This window comes from Suricata suricatta, chromosome 5 (assembly GCF_006229205.1).
Source record: "Suricata suricatta isolate VVHF042 chromosome 5, meerkat_22Aug2017_6uvM2_HiC, whole genome shotgun sequence".
Classification (NCBI taxonomy): domain Eukaryota; kingdom Metazoa; phylum Chordata; class Mammalia; order Carnivora; family Herpestidae; genus Suricata; species Suricata suricatta.
This window is the reverse complement of record NC_043704.1, coordinates 48118692-48129448: the sequence shown is the minus strand read 5'-3', so window position 1 is coordinate 48129448 and position 10757 is coordinate 48118692. Positions and strand designations below refer to the sequence as shown.

At 39.3% G+C, this 10757-nt stretch overlaps 1 protein-coding gene across 1 annotated transcript in view; it reads left to right on the top strand.

Moving 5' to 3' along the window:
- The first annotated feature begins 2525 nt into the window (after nt 1-2525).
- The window catches only part of TOMM70 (translocase of outer mitochondrial membrane 70), a 34032-nt gene continuing 25800 nt past the window's right edge, over nt 2526-10757 (top strand). The window contains exon 1 of the mRNA XM_029939194.1: nt 2526-3068. Coding sequence (XP_029795054.1) covers nt 2742-3068 — 327 coding nt within the window. The 5' untranslated portion in view covers nt 2526-2741. The remainder of the gene's footprint in view (nt 3069-10757) is intronic.

Genomic DNA, 10757 nt, shown 5'->3' with positions numbered 1-10757 from the left:
TAACAAAAAAAGAAATCATTGAATTCACTGGTTATACTGGTGCCCACAGTTTCTCTCTCTCAGTCACACACACACACACACACACAGCTCAGTAGTATTAAAATCTAGACTAAGAACTCAGGTCTTGAAATACCTGACTGGCTCAGGCAGTAGAGCATGCAACTCTTGACATCACAGTCGTGAGTTCAAGCCCCATGTTGGGTATGGTGCCTATGTAAAACAAAACTCAGATCTTTTGCATCCAAGTCCATTAGATGTCCTACCTCATTCAACTGACTCCTAAAATACAGACCAGAGAAGAGGTAAAGAAATCTTGTATTGAGTTCCATTAATCTAGCAAGAGAAAGAAAATGCCTATGTTCACATATACAAAACTTCAGTTTTTCTTAGAGACAATTTTTCTTATCTGCTTTCAAATTTTAGAAAAGTAGAAAACTAAGCAGTGAATGTCTGCTATTTTGCAACAATATACTAAAGAGACCTTAAATATTATCTAGTTAAATCTTTCATATAAAGGTGTGAGAGGTGTATTTTCACTATTTCACAGCTTAGAAATTTATGCAACAGACCAGTAAGGTCATAGAACTAGTGATATTCTTATTCAGTTCTATATTATAATCAATTAGGAAATTATGATAGAGAAAATGGGAGAAAAGAGATGAATAGGCTAGGGAATGAAACTTATGTTTAACAAATCACAAAAGAACAGGTAATACTGATGACAACCTTAAAAATAAAACCAACAAAAGCAGCCCTTTAGATATATATTGGTTAAAATGTTTCAAGAAACTCTAACACTGATGTCTTTGGAAAGGGGAACTGGTGGCTAGGGACAGGAGACTTTTCAGAGTAAACCTTTTAGAACTTGGATTGCAATCATAACAATGTAACCTGTTTCAGTAAATAAGTAACAGCTAAAAATAAGAACCTTCAAATGACTTAGTCCCATCAAATAGTAATTACTAGCATTCTACAATCCCCTGAGGCTGCTGAAAAATGGAAATCTCAGGAAAGAAAAATCGTAACTCTATTCTGAAAAGGCAAGGGAGAAATTATATTAAGGACCAGACGACTTGTCTTTGAGGGTTAGGAATTAGGAAGAAAAGAGAACCGCCTGCAACAACCACTATTTGAGCAACTCAATTCTAGTGCTGTTATTTTTAGCTCATCTTTTTAGTCTGTTGCTAGGGAATCCCATTACCTGAAAGCAATTTACTCATAAGAATCTACATGAAGCAGGAGAAAAGTAATGATCCTGAAACATTCAAATCAGCCCATTCTAATTTAGTCTATTTGGGTGCCACTTAATAAATAAATTATATTTCAATCTTTATGTAGCTCTAACTGGGATGTTGAAAATCCTGTTGTGCCCCAACGCAAAATGATCGATTGTAAAATTTTAATATAAGGGTCTCCAGACCAGTGTACTTGAAATGGGGAGCCATAGCTCGGAATTGATTCTCTATTAAACTTGTCTTTTCTAATGGAAAATACTATGAATTCCGAGCAATTCCATGCAAGGGAAATTCTTGTATTTTAGGATGTCTGGAGCAGAGGACGGGGAAAGGACTTGACGAAGCTATTCGATACATGAAACCTATGAATTGAAATTTTGGTTTAGGAATGAAGCAAGAAGGCTGAGAAAGCTAGTGCAAAACACCCAAGGCAGTGGGCAGATCAGAGCATTGCGGAGGGCGTGAGTGCTCCAGGGATCGCGATGTGGGATGAGGTGTCAGGAGAAATCCAGCACAAGGCACAAATATGTACTGGAAAGCCGCAAGCAGGTGGGAACTCTGGGTCTTCGCATTTCTACCCACTCAGTTCCAGAATCTCATGACAACACAGAGACGTCATCGCTTTCGTAACCGGTGCCGACTGTGAACCACAGGGACTCCGTTCAAGCTGTTTTGGCGGAAGCCAATTTAGATTTGTCCGTTTTCCCCATCTGATTTCTGCTATCTGCCACCAATCCAAAAGACTCCAAACTAAAATTTGGCCATTGTAGAAACAAAAGAATCAGTGACAAAACAGGTTATCTCTAGCTTTAGCTCTTCTTTCACACGCCTTTACAAGTCCTTCTAATACACTATTTTCCCAGACAGGAAGACAGAAATTCAAGATACAGGACCGAGAATTTTTTAAGCGCCTACGTGGCTTCCATGGGAAAACGAGGCCCAAATTCCACCAATAAATGGGGCGGGCTACGCCCACCACTCCTGCCAGCCAATAACATTCAAAACTCTTCAGCCATTCTCACCCATTCTTAGGGCTGCTGCTCAGCCTCCACCGAACGCCTGCGCACCGTAGATCTGACGTATATGTGCCCCTCCTCCGCTTCCCTAGATAAGGGGACCCTCTGAAGAAGGAGAGAAAGACATTGGCTACCACTGGAGGTCCAAGACCCTAGAAGCTAGTGTCACAAACAGCGAGGAGGCGAAAGGAAAGAGAAAGGGCCAATCACGACGACCCTCTCCCGCCCTGTTTCCCCCTAACCCGGAAGTAATTTCCCCCTCTTTCCGTCCCCGCCTACGGTTGAGAAGGGAGGAGAAGGACGGCTGGGTCTGGCCCGGCATGCCCTGGGCTTCCGGTGACCTCTGGCCCTTTTCTGTCGTCCGCTCTTGCTGCCTAGCGTGCTCGTTCGCTCATTGCCTGCCTTCTCTCCTTTGGTCTTCCTTCGCACGCAACCCGGTGACTGAAGCGCCCGCGACCACCAGTGAGGCGGTGGCAGAGGACACTCAGTCATGGCCGCCTCTAAGCCTGTGGAGGCGGCGGTGGTCGCAGCGGCTGCGCCCAGCTCCGGGAGTGGGGTGGGCGGCGGCGGTGCGACTGCGGGCCCCGGCACTGGGGGCCTGCCGCGATGGCAGCTGGCGCTGGCAGTCGGGGCGCCCCTGCTGCTAGGTGCAGGTGCCATGTACCTGTGGAGCCGGCAGCGGCGGCGCCGGGAGGCTGGGGGCCGAGGAGACGCCGGCGGTTTAAAGCGCAACAGCGAGCGGAAGACCCCGGAGGGGAGGGCCAGTCCGGCCCCTGGCAGCGGACATCCCGAGGGCTCCGGTGCTCAACTGGAAATGGTGAGAAGTGGCCATGGAGGTGGAACCCAGCGGGTGCAGCCTTTTCTTGACGAGTTGTGCAGGTCAGGGGGCTTCCGGTCAGATGGAAGCTGCCCGGCAGCACATGGGTTTAGGGAAGCACGTTTGCTTTTGTAGGGATTGGAATAGCCCGAGGGCACAGGTTAGCGGCCCCCTTGACAGTTTCCTTTTAGTTTCAGAAAAATACTTGTGGTTTTTTTTTGTGTTTTCTCAGTGACACAGCATTTATCTCTGGTGTTTTGGGTACGGAGTATATTTGCAAATGTGATGATGGTATTTAGTGAAGGAAGCCAAATTCCAAGAACGATTAGTATATTGTAGTTGATAGGAATTGTGATTTCCGAGACCTGGAACTTGATCAATAATAACCTTTAATAACGAGCCACCTCGTTTTTTGAAGTCTCGTAGAGTAGAGTATAAGTAAATACAGTGACTGTTGGTTGGCGAAGTGAAATGGTGTTGAGTAGCATTTGCCTTTTTATCTATGGGAGTGAGTTCTTAAACTTTCTGGGTCGAAGCATCTTAAATTCGGTTTTAAATTTTACCTGAAAATTTACCAGACCAAGCTTGGCGTACGTGATAAAGGTTGTTTGATCTGAGGCCATGCATCAGAGTATCTAGTGAACTACTTTGTGTGTTTTTGTTGAACTGTAATCTGCCAGCTGGGGGCAATTGACCTGGCTGCATTGAACTATACTGGGAAGGGGCGGGAATGGAGGAGGATTTTATCTGCCTCTCGGATTGTACAGTGTTAATTCCAGAGAAAATCAGAGTTCATTGAAACTATTGGTCCAAAAACTCCCAGTTAAATACATGTGCAAGTCATTTCCACCTTAACATTTTTCAGGTTAAAGACATGATTTTACTAAGTAGTCAGATAAGCTTCAATGGAAGTTTTATGTGGAGTGAACTACCATAATGTAATGCCAAATATATGTCAGACATTGTGCTAGGTCATGAGAGAGCCAGAGATAGTCTTTCTAATGGCAGAGTAAAACATTGCCCCCTACCCCCACTTTTTTTTTAATACAGAATTTGCAGTGTAGTTTGCTGGAAGAACCCATGGATTGTGAGAACTAGGAAATGTGTACTTTATGGTGGGCTCTCCAACATAGTTACCTTGGCAAAGTCATTTGATCACTCTGATCTTAGTGTCAATAAAATAAGAGAATTTAAATGTTCTTTTAGTCTCATTTTTTTCAGCCTTAAAAGTTGGTGATTCTGAAGGCCAATGAGAAGTATGAAATTCTCTGGTCATTTTTATTTCATTTGTTTAATTTTAATCATGGAAGAATAATGAATGAAAGAGAAATATATAAAAGCTTTTAGTTCTATAATCACTGAAAACATAATTCTTACACATGAAACTTTTTGACTTTTTTTTTGTAGTTTCAAATACTACCCTGTCTCACCCATTTGGTGTTTGAATTTAGTATACCATTGGTACAGAATTTAACAAACTGTCTTGCAGATTTTAGGTTTTCTTGAATCCCCTTTTTAGTTTTTCAGCATTGTCTGGGTTAACAGTTTTGATTTTTAAATTTTGGAGTGTTTTGTCGTTTTATCAGAATAATTTTCTTAAATTCGCTGCTGTTAAAAATTAGATTTTTAAGATTGACTTCTTTGTGTAACTTGAACTGCTTTAAAATTTATTATTTTTGACCTAATATTAAACTGAGCAAAACACTTAGGCACATGGGTGTTCACCTTGTGGAATTTGTGGGCTTATATTCTTGCTTTGAATTACTAAACAATTCTTCAGTAAAGCAACAGTATGAATGTCTTTTCCATTTTTCTAAAGGAAATTTGTGTTTTAACTGATGGTGACCAGTACATACTGAAAGACTATTTTTTGTCTTTTTTATAGTCGGGTCCTTAGAAGTATTATTAGATTTATCTAAATATAACTAACCACCAGTTATAATTTATTTATTATCTGTGGTTGGAGAAACTGCTTTATATCTGAATAGCACCTTTCAGTTGGCAACCTTACTGGATTTTGTAAATAAGAAAGCCGTTTGTTTCAGCTGATGGAAAAACTGGCAGAATCCTGATGCCCTAACTGTTCTTTCTCCACGTGAGCAGTAGCTATAATTTTTAAGGAATGAGGAATGGACAAATACTGTCTTTTCAGGGCTCAGTGAATAAAATGGAAAATCAGTATTTTTTTGTCTGTTGGCATACGTTTGCCTTACTGTAAAATGAACTAATAAAATTATCTGGTTTTTTATTTTTGTGTACAATGTAGACTGTATCCAATTATGTTTTTTTCTGGAATAAACACCTGAAAGTAAAAGCAGATATTCATATTTCTGTTTAATTAATGGGGATTTTAGGATTTCACTAAAGAAAGACATCTAATTATAGCTGATAGCATCTGAGATTGAGATACTTAAAGTATTAAATCATGTTCCATTTGGAGGCATTGGAAAACCTACCACAGTGTGCCATTTTCCTTCTGTAATGTTTTTTAAAAGACTTGAAGAATTACAGATTTCCAAAGTTGGAAAGATTCTCTAAAAATCCTCTTATCAATATAGCTTCTCAATCTCTGGGCCTGAAGGGACTAACTACCACGCCCACATATATACCAAGTATGGTATTCTGGCTGTACCGATGTCTTAGGTATTTCTTCTTTCCAAACAGGATTTTTTGAAAGGTGCATTTATTTAAAACTTTCATTGGTTATAGTAACTTTTTATCCTGTTTTTTAATCTGATAAAAATACAGTTATCCTGATGTTCAAGTTTTTTTAATGTTACACAGGAGTTATCCCACATGAAATGGTTAGGAACCACTAATCTAAGTCAGCCCTCTAGAATGGGAAATTAAGCATTTTAATTAGGAGATCAAAGACTGAGTAACCTGGTGTTTTCAGTCACCTTTAAGTGAAGTAATTCTCTCCCTTCAAATGATCTGTTTCTAGTCATTTCTTAAAAATCGGGTTGAGTGGGGCACCTGGGTGCCTCAGTCAGTTAAGTGTCTGACTCTTGTTATTGGCTCAGGTAATGATCTCATGGATTGAGCCCTGTGTCGGGCTCTGCACTGACAGCACAGAGTCTGCTTGAGATTTTCTCTCCCCCACTTGCTCACTCTCTCAAAATAAATAAACTTTAAAAATAAAATCAGGGTCACCAGTGACATTTTTATATAACTAAGTACAGTGAACACCTTTCAGTCTTTATCTTACTTGATCCTTGGTGATATTTTATATTGTCTTCTCTTAATTTCAGAACTTTTCCTGTGACTTGTGACTCATTGTATTCCGATTTCCGTTGCCTTTTAAAAATTTCCTCATACCTCCCTTGCTGATTATTCTTGGTCTCCTTTCCAGGCACTTTTCTCTACCTCTTCCTTTTGGTGACTTTCATGGTTCTATCATAAGCATTCTTGCTTTGCATGCCTTCACTGGATGCTTGCTTGCTGTGCAGGAACTTTACTTGTCACATAATACTGATAACTTCCTGATTTGTCTATAGCCTATACCTTTCAAGAGGCTCAAATTTAGAGGGGAATTTTCACTTCATTACTTCACAGGTATTTCACATCCAGAGTCCTTCCTGTTTTTCCTGAGAATACCAGTTAATGTGCCTCATTGGACTACTTTCCAAAGTCAGAGACTTGGATATCATCCTTAACTTTTAACTCTTGGCATATTTTCCAAATCCAATCCAGGAAGCCATCCAGAAAAGTTTTATGCCTGCCTACTACATTCCCACTGCCATTATTTCTCAACTAAATAACTGCTTTTCTCGTTGTCTTCCGTGAATCCATTTTGTCACTACTATAATAAAATCCTTGACAATCACGTGCTTAAAATCATTAAGTGGTGTTCTGTTCTTTGCCCACCAAATAAAGTTCAAACTCATCGTCGTTTAAGACCCTCCATGATCTTGATCCTGCTTACCTCTTCAACTGTATCTCTTGACACTTCCTCTAGTTTATTGCCTCTAGATATTCTGTGAACACTACCCAGTACTCTATCTACCTTCTCACCCTTCAAGTCACAACATGCAGATCATTTAACCTTTTCTGAAACCCTTTACCTGGGCATACAAATCTGTGATTACCTAACACTCTGAACTTTTCCCTTTCATAGCACTTACCACATGGGTACTAGAGTTGCTTATTCATATTTTTCCTACTATACTCTTGAATATGCGAAGGCTGGGACTGGTTTACCTCACTATTATTAGAACCTAACACAATGCCTGGTTCAAAGCATGTGTTGAGTCAGTGTACCAATGAAGCTTCATTCCTTGACGTCTGTGTCTGTATACACACATCCCCACAAGTTGAATATTTTATCAGAATTCAGCTTTTCATTTTTATTCTATCAGTCTATCCCAGAAGTTGGTATGAGAGTCTTAAACCTTATTTAGGCATTCTTTTTATAAATCACTTGATTTTGTGTGAACTACAACCATAATCCTGCAGAAGCTGCATTCTTACAAATGGATTCTTAAAGAGTGCTCCATATTATGATTTAGTGGGTGAGGTTGGTTGTAGATTTTTGAAATATTGGGGTATAATATGGAAAAGGACCTATTATCTCAAGTGTTACTCATATAATAGTTATCTCAAGTGTTACTCATATAATAGGTTTTATTTATGTAAAAGTGATAATTGGTCGATAAAAGTATTTTAAAAGACTGTTTCTCATGCTATAAGTTTTCCACAGTTGATTGCTACTTCTTTTAAGCTGGGATTTGAATTTTCAAATATGCTTTTGGAATTTTATAAATTTAAGAGAATGAAGCCATTGCCGAGATTGGGCACGTTCAGGGTGGTGTGGCCGTAGACAAGAATGAAGCATTGAAAAGTAACAGTGTCAAACCACTTCATGCATATTTTGACTGGATATAAATGTGTATTATGGTGATACCCATTTTATTTTCTTACACATGGATTACCTGAGTCCAGTTCATTTCCTTTCACAGTAACTGTATGTGATTATCAGAATAATATTTTGTAAATACTTGCTGAGAATTTACAGTGAGTCCTTATTACCAAATGTATATCATTGAAACCTTTCTGTAATGTAGTCAATGTTACCATTGCAGGACTTGTTTTAAAGGACTGTTTCTGGTCTGAATTGTGTGTGTGTGTGTGTGGTTTTTCTTCCTTGAATTTTCCTGATTGTTCTTTATTAGTCATTTTTGTTCCAGAGTAGATTCCTATAAGTAACCCTCACTGACTATTAAATCTCCATTGCTTTTTTTTCAGTTTTGTATTCTAGTAAATTTACTGGCATTATTCCTTAATATCTCTTCCTTTGGTCTCTAAATGTTACTTGTTTTCCAGAGTAGATCTGCCTCTGCAAAGGGTGCGGGGTAGATTTGTAGGTTTTGCCTCTTATTTGACAAGTTCTAGCACAGTGCTTGTGGAGAGGAGACACATATTTATTGTGTTTTTTATTGTTTCCTTTTAGATTTATTACCTGAGTTACTTGTTTTTAATTCTTGTGTCCTACCCAAATACTTTTCGATGTATGCATATGTATTTATATGTAGTTGCTATTTTGGTTTGAATAATATTCTGTTTATTAGTTACAGAATTTACTAATTATCTAATGTGCATTTTCCTGATGTGATTTGGGATTTCAGGTTTTTTAATCAGTGGTGATTCTTTAGAGAAGCTGCCAGTCTACTTGTTTGTTTCTTGAACTGTCTCTCGTGTTCCTTCAGGATAAAGACTATCCTGTTGATTGTTGTACAGTAGAGTCACATCAAATGTGCTTTTAACTAAAATGAATTCAGTTTTACTTGCTTGGCATAAAGAAAGAAAAAGATCTAATTGTGCTGATGACTCTCTCTTTTTTCATTTAAAGACCTTTTGCCTTAAAGTAGGTAGTTAGCAAGATATGATATCTGAATCTGTTTTCTTTGTTTCAGTTCCAGAGTGTGAGTCTGGGTGTGATTCTAATAATATTCTAAATAAAACGTGGATGACCATCCATGTAGTCCAGAAGTAAAGTTTAGGTGGGCTTGGATGGAATTGCTAGAGTGTGAATCCCGCCTTATTTAAATTAGTCTCTCTGGCCTTCAGTTTCTCTGTATGTAAAATGAGGATAGTAATAGCACCTACCGTGCATCTCCAGGGTGGTGCTCTGCTGAAGATCTTTCAAAAGTAATTTTGACATTTGATTTTTTTTTAATGTTTATTTTTGAGAGAGACATAGTGAGTAGGGGAGGGGCATAGAGAGGGAGACAGAATCTGAAGCAGGCTCTGTGCTGTCAGCATAGAGCCCAGTGCAGGGATTGAATTCAAGAACCACAAGATCATGACCTGAGCCAAAGTCCAATGCTTAAGGGACTGAGCCACCCAGGCACCCCTTTTGCTTAATGCATTAACTTTAGGATTCCTTGTGAGATTTGGCTCCAAATATTTGTTGAATTTATTTAGCAGAATCACATGGAATCATGGAGTTGACTCTGCTGAACAGTTATTCATTATGAAGAGATGGAACTTATTCAAATCATGGATAGGGGGAAGAACTAAGCTTTCTAGTAGACCATTTAAATTGATACTTTATGTGACATACTAGGCAAATGTAGACATCTTTTTCATAATTCATCTGTATTCTAACCAGTATTGACAAAGTTTGAATTTACACCCATGTATAGTTATGCCCAGATCGCAATATCGTCCCCAAAGACCGGAGACCACCAGGGAGACCGAGTCATGCATGCAAAAGCAAAGGGCATTTATTACGGGCTTAAGTTTGCCGGGCTTAAGCTCGGGCTCACAGATTTCACCAATGCAGGGGATCTGTGCTGAGAGCCCCGAACAAGGGCTGAGCAGGGTTTTATGGGGTTTGGGAGGGGGAGTTACAGGAAATTGTGACATCCGATCATTATCGCATAACAGCATTGGCAACCATTCTAACCATATACGTTGTCCAGAGTGTTAGTTACTTTTGGCGGGACCCAATCACAATATTTAGTGTTTCTTTGAAAATAACCAATTACAGAGTGGGCCCAGGATCCCCATGCGGGGTGAGTAATTAGTTAATCTAGTATTAAACAACAGGTAACTATGGTTTCCTTCTATAGGCCTCACCCTTAGGAATGTGGAGGGTGGTTGCTGGCCTTTTCTGATTGGGTGTTGCGAAGGTGGTCTCACCTGCCTTGGGCAATGTGTGACTGCCTGATAGTTTCGGGAAACTGAAACTTGGGCCTTTAAAGTCAGAGGGGAAACTTAAAGCCTGTCATGGAGTCAGTTTGGTTCAGACCTGCGTCCTTTCAGTATGAAAAATAAGTATGTGGCTGAAGTGGAGTTAATGAAAGCTTAGAATCTTGTGTGTATGTTGTGGTAGTGGAAAGTTACTGGAGGGTTTTGAGCAAGGAATGACATAATACAATTTACTTGTTAAAAAGAATTTTCAGAGCAATTAGAAAATATTTTGTAGTAAATGCAGAGAGAGATGCATTTTCACATAATTTTAGTGTAGAATATTATTGAATGTTTAGAACCTTAAAATGACTACTCAAACCAAAAGTGATTTCCAGTAACAGAAATGGCTTTATAGTCTTATAAACCACCTGAGTAGTGTGTAGATATGCGAACAGCTGCATGAAATATACTAGCATTTCAGGATGTTTCTGTTACGGTTTTTAGATCAGTATGTCTTCATCTCTCATTTATCAGATATGCTTTCAGAATTGTCTT